Raw genomic sequence first — 19,024 nt, 5'->3', positions numbered from 1 at the left:
AAAGCCATAGCTTGATACATGTTAGGGAAGAGCACCAACTATACCTAACACTATATTTTCATGTGTTTAGGCTTTGGGAAATCGAAAAGCCCTTCCGTAAACCTTTCCTGAAACAAGGAATGGGAAAATGGAAAAGTAAGAAATATTGTGGGAAACAGAAGAACTAAGTTTATAAAACATACTATTCTGTCATATATGCACATGTGTAAATATTTACAATCTCTAGTGAAATGGTAAATCTTTTTTTAAGAAAAAGTAAGAAACTGTCTTCAAGGAAAGGAGGATATAGCACTCTCTTTCCAGGATTTCAGTCAGAGGGTACGTGACAATGTTTAACAGTTTTCTGTATCTGTCATCCCATTCCTTCGTAAATCATTGCACATTTTCTTCCTTCTGACTATTCAGAGGTTTCTCTTGGGGCCATATACAAAATGATCCCATTGAGAAATGGTATCAGCTGTTAGTCAAGCCACAATCTCTACCCAGCTTAATTGTCCTGCTTTCTCCTGACACTAAATTCTGAGGATAGTTATTTTAAAGCCACAGCTAAGGTAATCAACATACAATAACAGTAGCTGGAGCAATATGCTAATGTGAAATATCAGAGACGGATGGGCGTGGTGGCTCACACCTGTAAACTCAGCACTTTGGGAGGCCAAGGTGGGTGGATCACCTGAGGTCAGGAGTTCGAGACCAGCCTGGCCAACATGGTGAAACCCCCATCTCTACTAAAAATACAAAAATTAGCTGGGCATAGTGGCGGGCCCCTGTAATCCCAGCTACTTGGGAAGCTGAGGCAGGAGAATCGGTTGAACCTAGGAGGCGGAGGTTGCAGTGAGCTGAGATCACGCCATTGCACTCCAGCCTGGGCAACAAGAGAGAAACTTCATCTCAAAAAATAAAAAGAAAGAAAAGAAAAAAGAAACATCAGAGACTTGGAAGGGATGGGGAAGACAAATTGAGAGAGTAAGTAAATTATGCATTACAGTCTAAAGATACTTTCTTAAAATCTTTAATCCATCACTTAGGTAGGCCTCTCTAGGTATGTCTAAGAAACAGTATGTGAAGCAAAATGTTGATACAGTGAAGAAATACAGAATCACAAAATTGATTTCAATCAATCCCAGTTTTGCCTATCCCCCAAAAGACCTTCCTTGGAGTTTTCCATTCTCCAAATTTCTCCAGTCCCTCGTAGTATTTCCATAGGTGACAATTCATATCCATTGTCTGTGCATTTCAAAATTTATATTATTTCTGACTGAAATAGAACTATAGAGTCAAATATCATATTTAGCAAAAAGCAATAACAACACTGGAAGAAATAAAATTAAAACAGGAAAAATAATTTCTGGAATTGAGAAACATGATTTTCAAATTTAAAAACTCACACTAAATGAAAGAGATAATGTCACTGTTGAAAATTGAATAAGCAGCCAAGGTGATCAGGTGAAAATTTAAACAATAAATGAAAATGATGAAGGAAAAGATAAATCTTGGAGGACGGATCCAAAAGGCCCAAAACATTAATGAATTTCTAGGACGAGGAAGAGAAACAGATGGAAAAGTGATAGGTAAAGAAATTGTGAAGAAAAATTTCTCTAATCTAAAGAAAATCTTGAGGTTGAACAATAAAAAGATACCCCAAGTTCCAGACACCATTAGTTTTTAAAAGTTCAAATGCCTAGAAGTATCATTATAAAATTCATAAATTCCAATCACAGAGAATATTATAAAAAAGAAGTTACATAAAAAGGGAAAATATCCGACAGGTAAATTATTTTTACTTGCCATCCTGGAGGTAAGAAAACAAGGAAATAATATCCACACACTACTAAAAGGAAAGAGTAGTAACTCCAAAACTGTGTGCCCAACCTAGATAATCATTACAAGTCAAGGTGAAGTAGGATATATTCAAGCATGCAAAGATTCAGAGAGAATACAATCCATGTCTAAATTATCACAGGTAGCATTTATTGAGCACTTAGTACTTGTCAGGTGCTGCTCTAAGCACTTTACATATCTTTACATATCAGCTCAGCAACCTTATGAGATAATCCAATTCTTAACTTCATTTTCACATAAAGAAATTTATATAGACAGTGATTTAAAACTCACCCAAGAAAATACAGCTTTTAAATAAATAGCTTCTAACTCAGCCACTGTCATTCTGAGATCACAAATTTAACCACTATGTATTGAATGCTACTTGGACTTTGTATAAATGTTTCTAAAGGTTTCCTATTTTTGGAGTCGGGGGCAGTGGGAAAATAAGGTGCCTCAGTGGGTGGTATAATTATCTCATTTGGATTCAACAGTAGAGAAACATTGTTTGATTTTGAGTGCTAGCATTCATGGAATGAAGTGTGTAGAAAAGCATAGTAAATTTTCCAAATTCACAATATAATGAATGTGTAAGAATAGAAGTTTGAATAAACTAAAAAAAAATAAATTAGAGAAAGGAAATGGGAGCTCGACAAAATAAAATTAATAGTAAAAATAATAGGAACATAAAACAAAATGAAGAGAATAAAATCAAGGGTATTAACTGTTGCACTAAAGGTAAAAGGGCACAGACCATGATAGTGAATTAAAAATCCAACTATATGTTCTTTACAAGAAACACACCTACAGCATAGCAACAAAGAAACGTTGAAACAAATCAGTGAGTGAGGAGATATCAGGCATAAGCAAGCAAAAAGAAAACATGGTTGAAAATATTAATATAAGCCAAAGGAAGCTCTAAAACACAATTTAAATCATTATTTGTATGAATAAAAATGGCACAACTAAAGAAATTATAAGTAATACTCTTGTATGTACCAAACAGCATTGCAACTAAACAGATAAAGCAAAAACTGTTAGAATTACAAGGAGAACTTTAATACACCTCTATCGGAATTTGACCAACCCATTAGATGAAAAGATAATCAAAGACATAGAGGATCTAAATAATCAACCAATGATATTAACTCAATAGAAAGAAATTTGCATGATATAAGGAGAGAATGTGCATCTTTTTTCTTACATGTATAAAACTTTTAACAAATCGATCATATCCTCAAAAACATAAAAATACATTAATAAATTCCAAAAAGGAGAGAATATATAGGCATATCCTCTTAACAAAATAAAATTAGAAATAAATAATAAAAATGATCATAGTTATTGCCTGATAATATAGCAATATTCTCCAAAATAACCCCTACGTCAAAAAGAAAATTAAAAATAAAATTGCAAGTTATATGGAAAGCAAAGAAAAAGAGAACACATCATATCAAACTGTACTGTGGCATGGCTGAAGATATACCCAGAGAAAAACCCATAGTCATAATTACCATTATTATTCAATAAAACCATAAATAAAAGAAATACACACTCTTCTTGAAGAAATTCGAAAGCACGAGAGAAATAATCCAAAGACAGTAGAAGAAATTAGTAAAATTAAAGTTTAAGATAATGACCAAAAAAGCCAATTGTAAAAGTGATAAATAGTGCTCGCTTCGGCAGCACATATACTAAAATTGTAACGATACAGAGAAGATTAGCATGGCCCCTGCGCAAGGATGACACGCAAATTCGTGAAGCATTCCATATGTTTTTGAACAATGAGAACACATGGACACAGGGAAGGGAACATCACACCGGGTGGGTGGCTAGGCGAGGGATAACATCAGGAGAAATACCTAATGTAGGTGACAGGTTGATGGGTGCAGCAAACCACCATGGCACGTGTATACCTATGAAACAAAACTGCAGATTCTGCACATGTAACCCAGAACTTAAAGTGTAATTTAAAAAGTGATAAAAAGTTGTTTTTTTTAAATCACCAATAAAATACATAAACATCATGAGTATGACTAAGAAAACACAGGGAAAGCAAAAGCATACAAATTATGATTAAAGGGTTGAACCACACAAATAGATGTGATTATTATAAATCACATGAGTAATTTATTATATTATTATTATTATTATAATTTTACACACAAACATATGACATCAAAATTGAAAATCTAAAGATAACATATAATTTCCTAATAGAATAGAAGTTACCAACATTAACTCAAGAAATAGAAAATTTGACTAGAACAATTACTACAGATGAGATCGGAAATGTGTTTGTAGATTTACCATTGTAAAACAAATCAAAAGGAAATAGTTTTGCAGTTGGGTTCTAACTAACCTTTAAGGAAAAGATAATACCAATGTTATCTAAAGTCTACCAGAAAACAGGAAAAAATGGAAAGTTCACTAATGATTTTATAAAGCTAGCAAAGCTGAGACCAAAATCTGTTAAAGATAGTACATAAAAAGGTAACTATAAGCAGTTACCAATGATAAACATAAAAAAATAAAATATTAACAAACTCTAAAATATGTAGACAAACAGATCTCAGAAGTATAGCAAGAAAAAAACTGTACTATTACCTGATAGGGATAGATCCACAAAGGCAAAAATAAATAGTCAAACACCAAATTCTTTTTTGTTTTTTGTTTTGTTTTGTTTTGTTTTTGTTTTTGAGACAGGTCTCACTCTGTCGCCCAAGCTAGAGTTCAATGGCACAATCATGGCTCACTGTAGCCTCGACCTCTCAGGCTCAGGTGATCCTCCCACCTCGGCTTCCCAGATAGCTGGGACTACAGGCTGAATTCTCTTTTCTAAAAAAGTTTTTTTTCTATGTGCATTTTGAGACAGATAGTGTCTTTTTTCCCCCAGGAATTCTATCAATATAATTAATTACATAAAATATTTGGGAAGGCCGAGGTGAGTGGATCACCTGAGGTCAGGAGTTCAAGGCCAGCCTGACCAACATGGAGAAACCCCATCTCTACTAAAAATACAAAATTAGCTGGGTGTGGTGGCGCATGCCTGTAATCCCAGCTACTTGGGAGGCTGAGGCAAGAGAATTGCTTGAACCCGGGAGGTGGAGGTTGCCGTGAGCTGGGATCGCACCATTGTACTCCAGCCTGGGTGACAAAAGCGAAGCTCTGTCTCAAAAAAAAAAAAAAAAAAAAATTAAAGGATAAAAAGTGCATGATTCTGTTAATAGATGTTGAAAAGCCACTAGGGAAAAAATCAGCAGCTAATCCTAACAGACACTAATAGAAATAGAAGGGGATGACTTAAATATTAAAAGCACTTTTTACCAACAATCAACAGCAATCCTCATTCAGACCATGAAATGCCAAAGTAATTCCCACTAAAACCAGAAACGAGTCACTGTTACTCACAATTTCCATTCTTATTCAAGTGTTTTTTGAGATTATAACTATTGCAATAAGATAAGAAATAGTGTAAAATTGGGAAAAGATAAAATTAATTTATATTTACAACTGATAATGATTGTATTCTAAAAAACAAGGGACTATTTAAAAATTAGAAAGTCAATCAGCAAATTAGAAAAGGTGGTGGAACATAAGAAATATTTTTTAAATCAACAGCTTTTCTCTATTCTAGCAAGTTTTTAGAGTATTACACTATAGAGCCCATGTGTCAACATTATTCTTTTATTTCTTTTGATTAAAAGAACATGTATCACTCGTAAATGGCTATCATCTATCTAACAAACTCATCAAACTAGTGCATAGAATGATTGCATAAATTGCTAGTTCAACCAATTGTATCAGTCTCAATGTCCCTCTGACACTTATTTTATTTTTTATTACACTATTATATGATTTACTATTTTTTCCATTTGTACCCGAGTTTATTTTATAAATTTAAACTATTTTACCATGTTTGATAAGCATATTACTTTATCTTGTAAGTGTCCACCAAAATGTCTTAACTCATAGTGCCTAAACCCTCTATATCTGACAATTCATTCTATGCTTCAAAAAGATCAGTTTCTTGTCTTTGGTTCCAAGCACACATGATAATATATAATAACTGTCTTGTTGGAAGACTGGAATAGCCAGTAGACTTTCAAACTCTCAAGTACATTGATTAGATTACTCACTGTCATATGTCCTAGGACAACATTAAGGTTTTTTTTTTTTTGAAAACTTAATTTTAATGTTTATTTTTTGGGGGTACATAGTAAGTGTGTATATTATGGGATAAATGTAATGTTTTGATACAGGCATGCAATGTGAAATAAGCACATCATGGAGAATGAGGCATCCATCCCTTCAAGCATTTATCCTTTAAGTTACAAGCAATCCAATTACACTCTTTGAGTTATTTTAGAATGTACAATTAAGTTATTATTGACTATAGTTGGAAAAACCTAAGATTGCTTTCAATGAAGTGTTGTCACATTCACTTAGGCCACTTATTAGACTACCTTTTACAAACTGTGACAATTTTGGTAAGAATGTCAAGAATATGAAATCCTTGAACATTGTTGGTGGGAATGTAAATTAGTACAGCCATTTTGGAAAAGAGTATGGAGGCCCCTCAAAAAACTAAAATTTTAATTACCATATTATCCAGCAATCCCACTTCTGCATATATATTCAAAGGAATTGAAATCAGTATATCAAAGAGATATCTTCACTCCCATGTTCATTGCAGCATTATTCACAATAGCCAAGATGTGGAATCAACCTAAGTGTCCATCATTGGATGGATAAAGAAAATGTGGCACATGCAAATGGAAATACAATGGAAACAATGCAGCCTTTAAAAAGAAGAAAATTCTAGCCAGCCGGGTGTACTGGCACTGGCCTGTAGTCCTAGCTAATTCAGAGGCTGGGGTGGGAGGATCTCTTGAGCCCAGGAGTTCGATACCAGCATGGGCAACGTAATGAGACGCTTATGTCTTATGTCTCTTAAAAAAAAAAAAAAGAAGGAAAATTTGTCAGTTGCAACATTTGCAATAACATGTGTTAATCTAGAAAACATTGTACTAGGTGAAATAAGTCAGGCACAAAAAGACAAATAATGCATGATCTCACTTATATGTGGAATCTTAAAAAGTCGAATTCATAGAAGTAGAGTAGAATGGTAGTTACCACGGGATGGGGGTAAGGGGAGGCACAAGGAAAGGAGAGATGTTTCTTAAAGGGCACAAAGTTTCAGTTAGACAAAAGGATTAAGTTCTAGTAGCCTATTTCATTGCATGGGGACTATACTTAATAATAACATATTGTATATTCCAAAATTGCTTAAAAAGTAGATTTTAAATGTTCCCACCACAAAAGATTAGTATGTTAGGTGTTGTATGTTAATAGGCCTGTTTTAATCATTCCATAATGTATTCATGTATCATAACATGATACTGTACTCCATAAATACATACTTTTTATTATTTGTCATTTTTTTAAAAATATAATTTAAAAAATTAATCACACTGCTAAAAAAAAGTATATTTCTCTTAAACTCTTTTTGATAGCCAATTTGATCATATATGTTAATAGTCATAAAACTACCACCCACCGATGCTCTGCCTCTGCTAAAGGAGCATCTGGGCAGACAAAATTTATAATTGTGTCCAGGGAGAAATGTGCTGCATCTCTTGAATACAAGAACTGGATTTCAGCAATAACTTTATCCTCACAGTGGAGATGGATCCACCAAGTTCTCCTACTTTGAGGGCACCCTGTCAGAATAAAGTTACCTCTCTGATAAGGCTTCCTTCACTCCCTTCTCCCCTCTCCCTCCTCTCCCATCTATCCCCTAAAGCATACATTGCCCAAGCCCTTAGCACAATACCTGAGAGGGCCCCAGTGGAGAGGGTCAAGCACTGAGCTATGCCACTCAGATAAGTAAATATTACTTATCCTGCTAATACCATACCCTCGGGGCAGGGCAGATCAGGGACCCCAGGATGGTGGTGACACGGCTCTGGCTTAAAAGCAAGAAAGAGCCATGGTTTAAACAGAAAAACCGGAAAAAAATCTTCAGCCTGGGATGCGATGCAAAATAAATGTAAAAAGCTAGCATTGAAAATAGTATGAATCATTATCTAAAAGGCCATTCTCAAGGGAACTTAGCAAAGAAATTAATGAAAGAGAGCCATAAACATAAAATTTGCCTGAACCACATCAATTTGCTAAGCCTACACTTGGAATCTCTTTTGAAAAAAGACAGGTAAAATGTGAATTTTTCAAAAAAGAAAATCCATTTCCTGAGCCTTGAAATATTATGTATATTGGCTGACAATTTACAACAGAACAACACTCCACTTTTGTAAAATCGCCTTTGAACATGTTTGCACTGGGATAGATCCACTTATATTCCTAAAACTGTTAGATGAGAACAAAACCAAAATAGCAGGACATCCTCTGAGTTTCTGGTTTCCTTGGTTTCCCAGAAGCTGCCATCCTCTCTAAAGAGAAGACACTGCCTCCTCCATGCGCCAATGGGCTGCCATAATCAGCTACAATCCTAGAACTCTGCCCCTTCCAAAAGGATTGAGAGTGACAACCTCCTATGTGAAAACATTGGGACATCAACCTGTGACCTGGCTGCCTGGACCAGGCAGTCACACATCTATCTCATACACCTTTCCCAGACTCCGGGTTATTCAGTCTAAATAAGACCGGGTACAGGACATCAAAAATTCATGCAGTGCACATGTGGCCGTGACAAGTTAAGACTAGTTCCTTCTCAGTCTCTTTTTGTCCAACAAAGGTTCCAAAAATTCTTGGCATCCAGTCACACCCAGGGTCAACTTATGACCAGAGCAATGACAGTTATTATTCTGTATTAAATGCCCACTGATACATGGCATGGCGTCATGGGAATTGAAGGGTCAGAGAAGCCCAGAGAGGCTACCACCAATGATCTCCCAGAAGGAGAAAATAAAGAAAAGTAGGAGGAAGGAAGTGGAAAGAAGAATGAGAAGGAACAAAGGAATGGGGAAAGGAGCAGATGGGTGCTAGTCAGGCCTATACCTGCCTCACTGGGGATTTTTACTACTCGAGTTAGCCTCATTTTCACCCCAGGTGTAAAAGTCGCTCCGCATCTCAAGTTCAACATGGCTTGATCTGGATTTTTGTTAGATGTTCAAGCTACATATCTGGGTCAAGGCACAAGTTTGTACTCATCAACTCTATTTTTTCAAGTATTATATCTCCAATGAATATTATTCTTTTTTTGAGGAAAAAAGTTTTAAATCAGGCACTGAAAATTTTTCAATAGTATGATCCAATTTTATGTAAAGAATATATAAGTATATGAATAGTAAAAGTGTCTGGAAGGGTATACATTGTTTCAATTCTGTGCTTCTCTCCCCAGCTGCCCATAGTCCCTTACAGTTCTTTTGCAGCCCTTCACTCTGACTCTGCACCTTCTCTCTGAAGGGCCACATCTGCTTCCATGTGCTCCATTATCATCCATCCTCCAATGGCTCTCAAATCCTTATTTGCAGCCTGTTCATCTCCTCTGAGCACCAGATCAATCATTCAAATGACAATAGGATATCCCCATCTGAGTGTCACGCAGGTACATCAAACTGAATTTATTTTAAAGGAATTAATCCTCCCCACTCCATCTCCCCACAAATCTCTCTCTCTCACCTAACAATAGGAACAAGAAAAAATGTTAGTTCACTTTTCCATCACCCCACCTTTAAAACTGGTGTTAAATGAGTTTCTACATATGCATGATTTAGTAGGCTTACCATACCCAGCAACTTTAAGCCAACCTGGTTTTGTCTCTACTACAAACATTACAGTACATACAGGGAAACCTGGGTATAAAACCAGGTAAGTGAATAGAGGATTTTACCCTTTCCTGGCCTCATATATAAAGCAGGATAACATCCCCCAAACAACTAGAAATATATTGCAGAGGCTGGTGTGATCATGTCTGAGGAAACACTTTGGATTTTTAGGAAAGAAAGAAAACTCTACTCCTGTGAGAAATTATTTTAACAGTTGCCTTGCAGGAATGACAGAACTTTACACAGTAGTCACTTAATAAATGTTAACCTTTATTGTTACTATTATTTATTAAATGACACTAAAACATGGCAGAATGCCCCAGCAAAACAAAAGTCAACCAAAAAACTAACAACCCTGCATTCTAGGTAATTAAGGGTGCTCGATTTTCTTAATTAATTACTATGTGCCAGAACATTGTAAGTACTTTGCATATATTACCTCACTGAATCCTCACAATAAGCCTTATCTTCACCATTTATCTATCATTTCAGAGAAGAAACTTCAACCTACCTCATTTTTAATCTAAATATTTCTTCCATTCAGTATGTGTTCCAATCAATCACTTGCTTCATTCCCAACACTTTTCTTTTTCAAAACCTTCCTAAAAATCAATACCCATTTTAGATAAATAAAAACACAAAGATGAATAAAAAGTAAAAAAGTAAAGATCACTCATTATTCTTCTACCCAAAGATAACTACTGTTTCTATCTGGATATCTATAACTCCAGTTTTTAGTGTCCTTTTAAACATATGTTTTATTAGTCTCAAAAAATGGAACTATACTTCGAATACTTCTATCTACCCTTTTTTACTTTCTGACTTCACAACGCATAATGAATAGCTTTTCCTGGCAATATAGATTTCCATCAGCATACTTATAATATCCTACTGTGTGAACATTCCTTGCTTTATAACCAATCCAATGTGCTAGATACTTAAATTGTTTCCAATTTTTACTAGCTTAGACAGTGCTGGGATGAACAGCCTTGTACATACAATCTTTGGGCAATTATTCAATTACTTCCTTAGGACAAAGGGTTTACATACTTTAAGGCTTATATCTGTATTACCAAATGGCCACCACTAGGATGTGAAAGGCTCCATTTTGCCACACCCTCATTGACACTACTCAGTAATAGAGACTTTCATATGGACCCCAATTATTTTCTAGTAAAAAAAGATTTAGTGGCTCTGGGTGTTCAATGGGATAATATTCAAACAATTCTCCATAACTGGCTTCACCCAGCTTTCCAAAATTATCTACTCCCACTCTCCACACTCTCCACTCTAAGCAGAATGATCTCCTGTCATAGGAAGAGGGTTCCTACTTCCATGCCTTTCTCACACCATGCCCCCCTTGTCTTGTCTCATGGAATTCCCTAACCACCCTACCCCATTCAGGACTCATTTTCAATTGCCACCTCCTCTGTGAAGCTTTAGCCGACTAGCACATCCCACAGAAGCTTTTGCCTCCTCTGTGCTCTCAGAGGGAACATCTGACAATGAGTACGTGCTTCAGATATTCTGTTATCTTTTGGTTTGTACGTTTCTTATCTCTCCAACTAGATTATAAACTGAAGGACAGGGATGGTTTCTTTCTTTCTTCTTTTTTTCTTTCCAGCATTAACATACAATTTTATTGATGATACACAAATTAAATCAATGAAAATGACAGAAGGGAGCTTACTCATGATGAATTGGTTCACTGTCACTTATGCAGAAGAAATAGCAAAATATTTCAATCTAGGCAGCGAGATAAAAAGCAACAAACATGTTTTCAGAACAAGTAGTGATATTCATTTATCCATCTTAAACCTAAAGACCAACTCAGTTAAATATCAGCATTGATGATACAATATGATATTCATTATTCAAAACTGGCAGCTGAAAGGATTCCTTTACCATATAAACAAGGTGGAGAAAATGAATAGTTTACAATGTGTGTTGCTTCTAAATTACAAAATCAAGGTGTTATTCCTGGCTCTTTGGGAACATATGTTCAGCAAGTTTGGCCATGAATTTTCCAACTTTTACTTTCACCAAAAAATCATGGTGACTTTCTATTCCCAGAACCTTATCAGCACACACTTGAAATTCTTTTAAAAAGAAAAAAAGTGAACCTTCACCGAATTGATTCTGAGTAGGTTCATTTTCTTCCCATCTGAAATTATCATTTATGTTCTCAAATATGACCAGAAGTTTAAGAATAACTTCTTTGTTCTCCTTCTTATTAAAGAGGGAGCCCAGTGAAGATGGTACTTGGGCCCTGAGCAGTTCCCTAGTCATGGCTGGATTTTCAGCCAAATTCAAAAGGAGTTTCAGAACCTGAAGTTTGGTTTCTTCATTTCCCGCTGAAAATAAACGAAAAAAGTCAGAAATGGAATTAGCAAGCATGTGCTGATACTCATTAGTAACAGTCATATTTGTAAGCAATCTCAGTCCAGCAAGCTGCACAGATGAGTTCAAGCGAGAAGTGATTGTGTCATCACACACTTGATTCATGTATACTTTAAGCCTGCGCTGATTTTCAGCATTCACACTCAAGTTATTCAGGACAATTAAAGCCTTTTCCTTAACTATGGGATCCCGAGTATTGAGAATCTTTGCGACAATTGGGAGACCACCCAGATCACGAATAATATCTCTGTTAAATGCATAAGCAGCATTGTTACCCAGAGCAATTAAAGCTGCTTCAAGAATATAAGGCTTTTCAGACATCTCAACCAAGCAAAGAACCTTTTGTAGCTCTTGAGGGGACAAAACGGTATCATCTGAATTGGGGGAAGCCCGTTTCTGGACAGCCCGACGTGCCCGGGTAGCCCTGGCCCTTGCCCTGGCCCTAGCTCTGGTTCCAGCTTCAGTCCCAATCCGAGCCCAAGGTGGGTACCATACTATACTCTTGCTCTCATTGCTGTCATCATCATCATCAGACCAGTCATTATACCTGGCCCCAGAACAGTCCCCAGCATCATCCACATCCCCAGATCCACCCTCAGCCATTTTTTCCTTGTTCTGTTTTCTTCCCCTAGTCAGTCTATAAATGCAATAGCAGGCGCCAGCCCCAATCACCAGGCCTGCGGTCACCCAGCCTACTTTCCTGGCGTAGCCCATGCAATCGTCCCCGACAATAGCAGGGACCAAGGAATAGAGTAGTCACTCAGGCTGGGGGAGGAAGGCTGTGGGACTGGGCTCAAGCCTGTGGAGGGTGATCGTCTTCAGCCACTTCAAGGCCACAAGAGCTGATTCTGGAGGTTGACCTAGGAGTGGAAGAAGAAAATTGGGTTTGAGTTTCTCTTCTGCTTGTGTTGCCCCATGCAGGGAGTTGCGCAGAGGGACAAGATAATAATAATTGAATGCTAGGTAGGAAATGTAGATTGTTGACGAAATCTCTATGCCTCTCATTTCAGCCTTTCCCTCCCCATCCCAGGTCACCCCACCCAAAGCCTAGATAATGTCAATGGAATCCACAGACTCTGCTGGGGTCTCAGTCACCACAACCTCAGATGTCCCTAGGGACCTGACTAGAACCCTTGCACTAACCTCCTCAAGACAAGCAGTTCGCCCCTTCTTCTTTTCCCTAGTGGTGTGCCACGCCCAACAATCTTTCCAATCTGCAGAGAGACCAGAGCCAGTGAGAATGGAGCACTTGATGGATTGACTGTTGATTCGTTGCTTTCCTGATTCACCATTCCGGTTATCAGGTTTGTTTTTAACCTCTTTATGCTATCCCAGACATGCACAGGTCTGCCCCCTCCCTAGCCTGAAATGGGAGGGAGGTAAGGAAAATAAAGCAGGATTGGAAGAGCCTGTCCAAAGTGCCGGCGATTTCTAACCCCTCCCCCATTCCAGGCAGCCCCCACGCCCACACCGACCTCTACTGATCGGAGGAAACTTCCTCCCTCGCTTCAAGCGGAGCCACCTGCTACAGCAGACCTGCAGGATGACAGATCGAAAACATGGAGAGTAAGTGCTGTTGAGAGAGGAGGATTACGAACAAACTATCCGATAGGTTTCCCTGCTGTCATTTCCCCCACTTCCCCCCAACCACAGACACACAAAGCACGCCATTTCGCCACAGTCCGGGGAGTGCAAGAAACACATTCGGACTCAGACATGTACCTAGATTATTACCTTCTCTGCCTTCTCCCCACCCCCGCCGCCACCCCCGTCCCTCCTAGGGTCCCCAGGTGGTCTTACCCTCAAATCGACCTTCACCGATTAGGATTAAATTCCTTCCTCTTCTTTTGCCTGGCGTTGTGCCGCAACCTACAGAAAGACTGGCCACCCGGGAGAGGCTTGGACCCACTAGACACAGAGCCATGGTCAGTAAGACACAGCCACAGGCAGAAAGACGGGAAACTGCCGCCACTGAGTGCTTGGTGGACGGACTAGTTCCCAGAACACAAAACTCTTTTCTAATTCGGAGGCCTGGTTGTCAGAGGTTTCCCACCCCTATTACCTCTCTTGGGGTTCTGCTAACATATCGCGTTGCATCTCACCACCCCCGCCCCCATATCCAGCCATTCCCCTCCGGCACTGTCCTGGTGGACTAGGGGCCAACACCCAGGCCACAGCTCCCTTTCCGGATTGCGGCCCTAGGCTCCCAGCAGATTCCCATTTCCCAGTCTCTGAGCTCTTCCCCAAACACCCCGCAGCTCACCGTTTCGCAGCATCGAAATGGGCTGCAAGCGGGACATATGTCTTGGAAAGCGGGCGGCGAGTGGGAGAGACGACGGAGGCGCCTCAGTACCCGCGACGGTCTCGGCCCTACGCCCTCAAGCACCCCGACTTTATGGAATCTTCCAGGTACTGACCTGCAGGGATTCGGGACAATTTCCTTCTCCTCTTCCTTTTTCCCTCCGCCGCAGGCCGGCCCGCCCTCAGGGCAGTGGGGAGCTGGTACTCAGACGGGAACAACGACCAGGACAAGAAGGACTTCTGCACACGTCAGCTCTTGGTCACGTGAGAGCTACGTCATCCACCAACTCGGGTCCCCAATTTCCCCTCCCACCAGCAGTGCGGCAGAAGAGGGCCCGCCCCCCTCCTTTCCCTCCCCCACACCAGGCCTTATTACTCTTTCTTCTTCGATAATCTCATCACCTTGTAGTTGTGTTTGCCTTCCACCGATTACCAGAAAGGGACGGCATCTTCCCCTGGGGCTATGGGCCACTTGTACTTTTATGAAAAATTGCCTCTTCCTTCCCTAGGCTCCTGGGACAGCAGCCTCTCCCTCCACCTCCCCTCCCCCGAGCTATGAAAGTCTACCATTTCCTCTGAAATCTAGTCCCAGATCTGAAAGGAACAAGCGATCAGAAAAGAAAATCTGGAATGAGAGTGTGGTTTTTACTTTCTTAATACTTTGTTATTTTTGTTCCGTCCTCCCCCACCCCCAGCCTGCATTCTTTTTATGAGAAAAAAAAATACTATAAAGCTATTTCCATTTTAGAAAAAAATGAGTGGAGGCTGAAGAATGATGTTGGGTGATGGCCTCCAAAAGTCCCACATTTTCTCACTTGGTGGAGAGTGTTACACACTTCACTCAAAGCAATCTTAATGTCTTCTGGGGCCTAGCACACAGCACAGCCCTGAGTGAGCTAATCAGTGTGTCTGGCAATACGTAAGTCATCTGACTAGACCAGTCTTCTGAATAGGAGAGCTACAGACTTTCACCTGCACCCATTAGCAAGGAGGAGGCATTAAACCCACAAAAGCCAGAACGCAGAAAAAAAAAAAAAAACTGAGGAGAAAACATAAGTGCACAGTAGGTATCTGTGAGATAGAGCATGCACACTGAAAAAATGAGTGTGCATAAAAAGAACATTACAAAATATGCTTGGGCAAAATAGAGAATATCATCTATAAATGAAATAAGTATTAGAGGAACACAGACCAAGACAAAATTGGCTGAAACTGGGACCTAGCAATTAGTATGAAACTATTTTACTTACTGGTTTGATAAACTGAATAATTCACCCATCATCAATGATTTACCTTTTTTAAAGTAGGAAAAGGAATAAAATAATTACATCCCCTCATTATTTAAGTTAACCAGATTTGATTTCAGTTGCTTGCAACCAAACCACCTTAACTAAAGCACAATACAAAAACAGGTAACAATACAAAAAGTAATATAGCTTTTCAGAACATAGGGTCTTCAGTGAGATATTCACTAATAGTTTGAATAAAAGGTTATTATTTGAGTATAACTTTTAAAATACACAGACAATATGGGAGTAAATCAAGAGACTGAGGAAGTTGAGAACAGGCAAACCCCCAGGAAAATTCATATCTGTGTAACTTCTGGGAGGCAGTACTAGAATGTGATTGAAATTTATTTAGTAAACAGAAACCAAATCAACTATATGATCCTGTGTTTAGAGAAAGATCATGTGTAGCAAAGGGTCTTATTCAAGCACAGGAATATATGAAAAGGACAGTCAGAAGAAAGTGTTGGTATTTCCCACCCAAGCACTGCCTGGAGGAGAAAAAGTGTTGGCTAAGGAGAATGGAACATTTCACTTTCTCTGGCAGAGTCATGCCCATGATGTGTAATAGTACTTCATGCGTCCTCAGCTGAAACCCCCTTCTTAAAATGAACAAATACCCTTGCTCTGATTGCAGGCTCACCAAACAACCTTCTAAGGTTGTGGTTTCCCAAGTAGTAGCTTGTCTACAGGGAAAGAATAGGCAGGTAAGACTGACAGAAACCTCCAGTACCCCCTGACAATTGTATTTCTGAGGGCAAATTATTCAGTTGTCACTCCTGTTGAAACAGCTTCCCTTGTGGTCTACTTATGGGGAGAGAATGCAGAGATCCCTAGGTTTGAGCATTCAGATCTGTTTATATATAAGTCTCTATGAATGGGAGTCTTTCCTTGAGGCATCCAGAGGCAATTCTTCTCAGCATACAAACAAAATCAGGATTTGGTCATGCAATACTGAGGAAGAGACCCTGAACTGTAGACGCAACCTTGGGGGAATCCTGTGGGAGAAGCCAGATGGCCTTGGCTCAAAGGACAACCTTGTGCATCACCATTTCATAACCATACCTTTCTAATGTTTAGTTAATGGTGGAAATTACAACTAAGATACTCTGTGGCATATTATGCCCCCAGCACTACCGTTATAGATAAACAAAAGGTTAATTTTCAAAGTGATAAAAGGGCTCCTGCAAATCAACAACAACATCTGAAACAGTTTAAATTTCTCCCTGGGAAAAGAAAGGAAGTGCATTTTACATTTTACTGACCCTATTGTTTTCCTCAGCAAAAGGGTGGGTATTGTGCCCAAAACAGAACAACCAAAAGCTGCCTTACTAAAATTTCAATCTTCATCAGAGAGATAAAAACCTGAAAACCGGTGGACTTATGACATCCTGAAAAGACGTCTATCAATTCCTTCTACCTAAACCCCTCGGAGATGAGCCTTGTCTTCAATATTTCCTCCTTAAGTTAACCAGGCTTGTTCTCTGTTGCTTGCAACCAAACAACCTTAAGTAAGACACAATACCGAAATTACACAATACAAAAAGTAATATAACTTTTCAAGATAACAACCTTCTATAATTTATTTTTTTCACCCTCCACAATTCCATTAGTGTCACCATTTGCTGGTCGTTTTTTGTTTCTGGGTGCTTTGTAAGTTACATATCACATGTGAACTGATTTAAGCCAAAAGTTTTGTTTTGGCAGTGGTTTCACAGTAGTTTTTTGCGGACTCAGAAACTTTTAACAGTAGTGTCTGAGGACTTCTTTAAGCATTTTCCTTTCTCACTTTTGAAAGGTATGTGAGCCTTATAACATGTCCTTAAGTAAATATTTGTTGGTAGATGTATAATGGAGAGCAAAGTAGTTTTTTTTTTAATGCTAGTCTCCAGGTAGGAATTGATGGAATCATGGATCGGAAGAACAAAGAGGTAAGAGAATTGAAAGGGTTTTTATAACCATGGGGTTTTAGGAAGTTTTAGACAGGGAGTGGATTCAAACCAGGAAAGGTCTGGCATACTGGGAGAATGGTAGTGAGAAGTTATACATTGGACTAACTGGAGAATATACCAAAAGGGTGGAGATATTTTATACTACTGAGGAGAGGTAGGAGTAAAGTTTTTGTCCTTGAAGCCTGGCTAAGTGTTGTGAAAGTGAGTTCTTATTGTAAAGCCATGTCTGTGACACCAAGTCATCTGTCTTTATTAAGCTTTACATACTCCTTAGTTTTTTCTAATGTATATATTCAAAACAAACAAAAGCCACTTATACAACTACCTAGCAGCCAAACACTGAATGATGGACTGTTGAATCTGAGAGTTCTGTTAGTAAGCCTTCATAAGTATAATTCACTTGTCTAGGGGAAGTTAATAAAGGGTCATGAAAAAAAATGAGGTAAAGATTTAGAGAGATAAGATGTGATATTGGTGAGTTTGGACTATAAAAGGGGAAGACCAGAAAGTTGTGACATATTGACTTCTGAATATTCACCAGCAAGGCACTAGGACTCCCTGGCTTGCCTCCTGAAAGGGCCTCTTCCACACAGGAGCCCCTCACTGGGGAGCCCCTCCCTCTGGGGTGTCATATTTCAATGTTCTAAGAGGTTGCCTGGAGTGTCTATATTTAGAGTATGACTCCTCAGCAGGGACAGGTGGATGCATGAGGACTAACTTCTGCATACTTGGTCCCTGAGTTTTGGGATTATTCTGAGGGGCTTGTACTGGTGGCTCAATGAAGTTGTAATAGAAGGCAGGAAATGAAAAGCCCTCTTTTTTTCTGGCAACTGCTTGAGATCCTGTGCATTGCCCTTCCACTTGTGAGGGGAAAACATGACACAGATATCAGGGGTGTTGCACTGATTCCCAGTCACCCACAGACCCTCACCACCATCTCCACTGGAAAATGCTGAACACTCACCACTGCTAGGGTAGCATAAAATACATGAATGGCAGACAGCAGAGAGATCGCCAACAGTGTCATGATGGAAAGAAAATTACCTCTATCAAGTCTCATTTTCATCAATAGGATAACAGGAAATTCTCTAATTTCTGGAAGATTTATAGGTTGCACCACAAACTTCAGAATAGATTGTAAATAAAGCCCTGTGAATGAAAGGCAGGCTAATCTGTGGAGTCACTAATCTGTAAAGTTCATCTGAAGATGTAAGATTCATCTGAAGTTGGGGTCTGCATAAAATCTGTCCTTTGAAGCCAGAGTGAAAGTCACCCAGCAATCTTCTATGAAGATCTCAGTCATCTGACACCTAATACTATGAGTTCAGCCAGGAGAAAGAAAGGGACAATAGTTCACTTACTTAAAATGGTCAAAATTAGAACACTGACCTTCTCGGTATAGATTCATTTATCCATCAATTTATAAATCATGTTGAAAGCACAACTGGTTTTGTTTCTAAGGGTGTGTTTTTAC

General features: G+C 38.8%; 1 protein-coding gene and 1 non-coding gene across 4 annotated transcripts; one reads left to right on the top strand and one right to left on the bottom strand.

The window, feature by feature from the left end:
* The first annotated feature begins 3,491 nt into the window (after positions 1 to 3,491).
* Positions 3,492 to 3,598, top strand: LOC112207114 (U6 spliceosomal RNA). The gene has a single exon (XR_002941585.1). It is a non-coding gene; the product is annotated as a U6 spliceosomal RNA (small nuclear RNA).
* Positions 3,599 to 9,860: 6,262 nt separating this feature from the next.
* ARMCX3 (armadillo repeat containing X-linked 3) lies at positions 9,861 to 14,908 on the bottom strand. Of its 3 annotated transcripts, none has more exons than XM_063803812.1 (5): positions 14,429 to 14,908; positions 13,812 to 13,891; positions 13,487 to 13,547; positions 13,155 to 13,225; positions 9,861 to 12,871 (listed from the first exon to the last, which is right to left on the bottom strand). In XM_063803812.1, exon 5 carries the CDS (start codon positions 12,723 to 12,725, stop codon positions 11,586 to 11,588), a length of 1,140 nt encoding a protein of 379 aa, XP_063659882.1. In that variant the 5' UTR covers positions 12,726 to 12,871; positions 13,155 to 13,225; positions 13,487 to 13,547; positions 13,812 to 13,891; positions 14,429 to 14,908; the 3' UTR covers positions 9,861 to 11,585.
* Positions 14,909 to 19,024: the final 4,116 nt, after the last annotated feature.

The sequence above is a fragment of the Pan troglodytes genome, chromosome X, assembly GCF_028858775.2.
Source record: "Pan troglodytes isolate AG18354 chromosome X, NHGRI_mPanTro3-v2.0_pri, whole genome shotgun sequence".
NCBI lineage: Eukaryota > Metazoa > Chordata > Mammalia > Primates > Hominidae > Pan > Pan troglodytes.
This window is presented reverse-complemented; position numbering and strand designations above follow the sequence as displayed.

What these genes read in the sequence shown, in the direction of transcription:
- ARMCX3 (XM_063803812.1), bottom strand. Translation starts at nt 12,725, where the DNA reads ATGGGCTACGCCAGGAAAGTAGGCTGGGTGACCGCAGGCCTGGTGATT.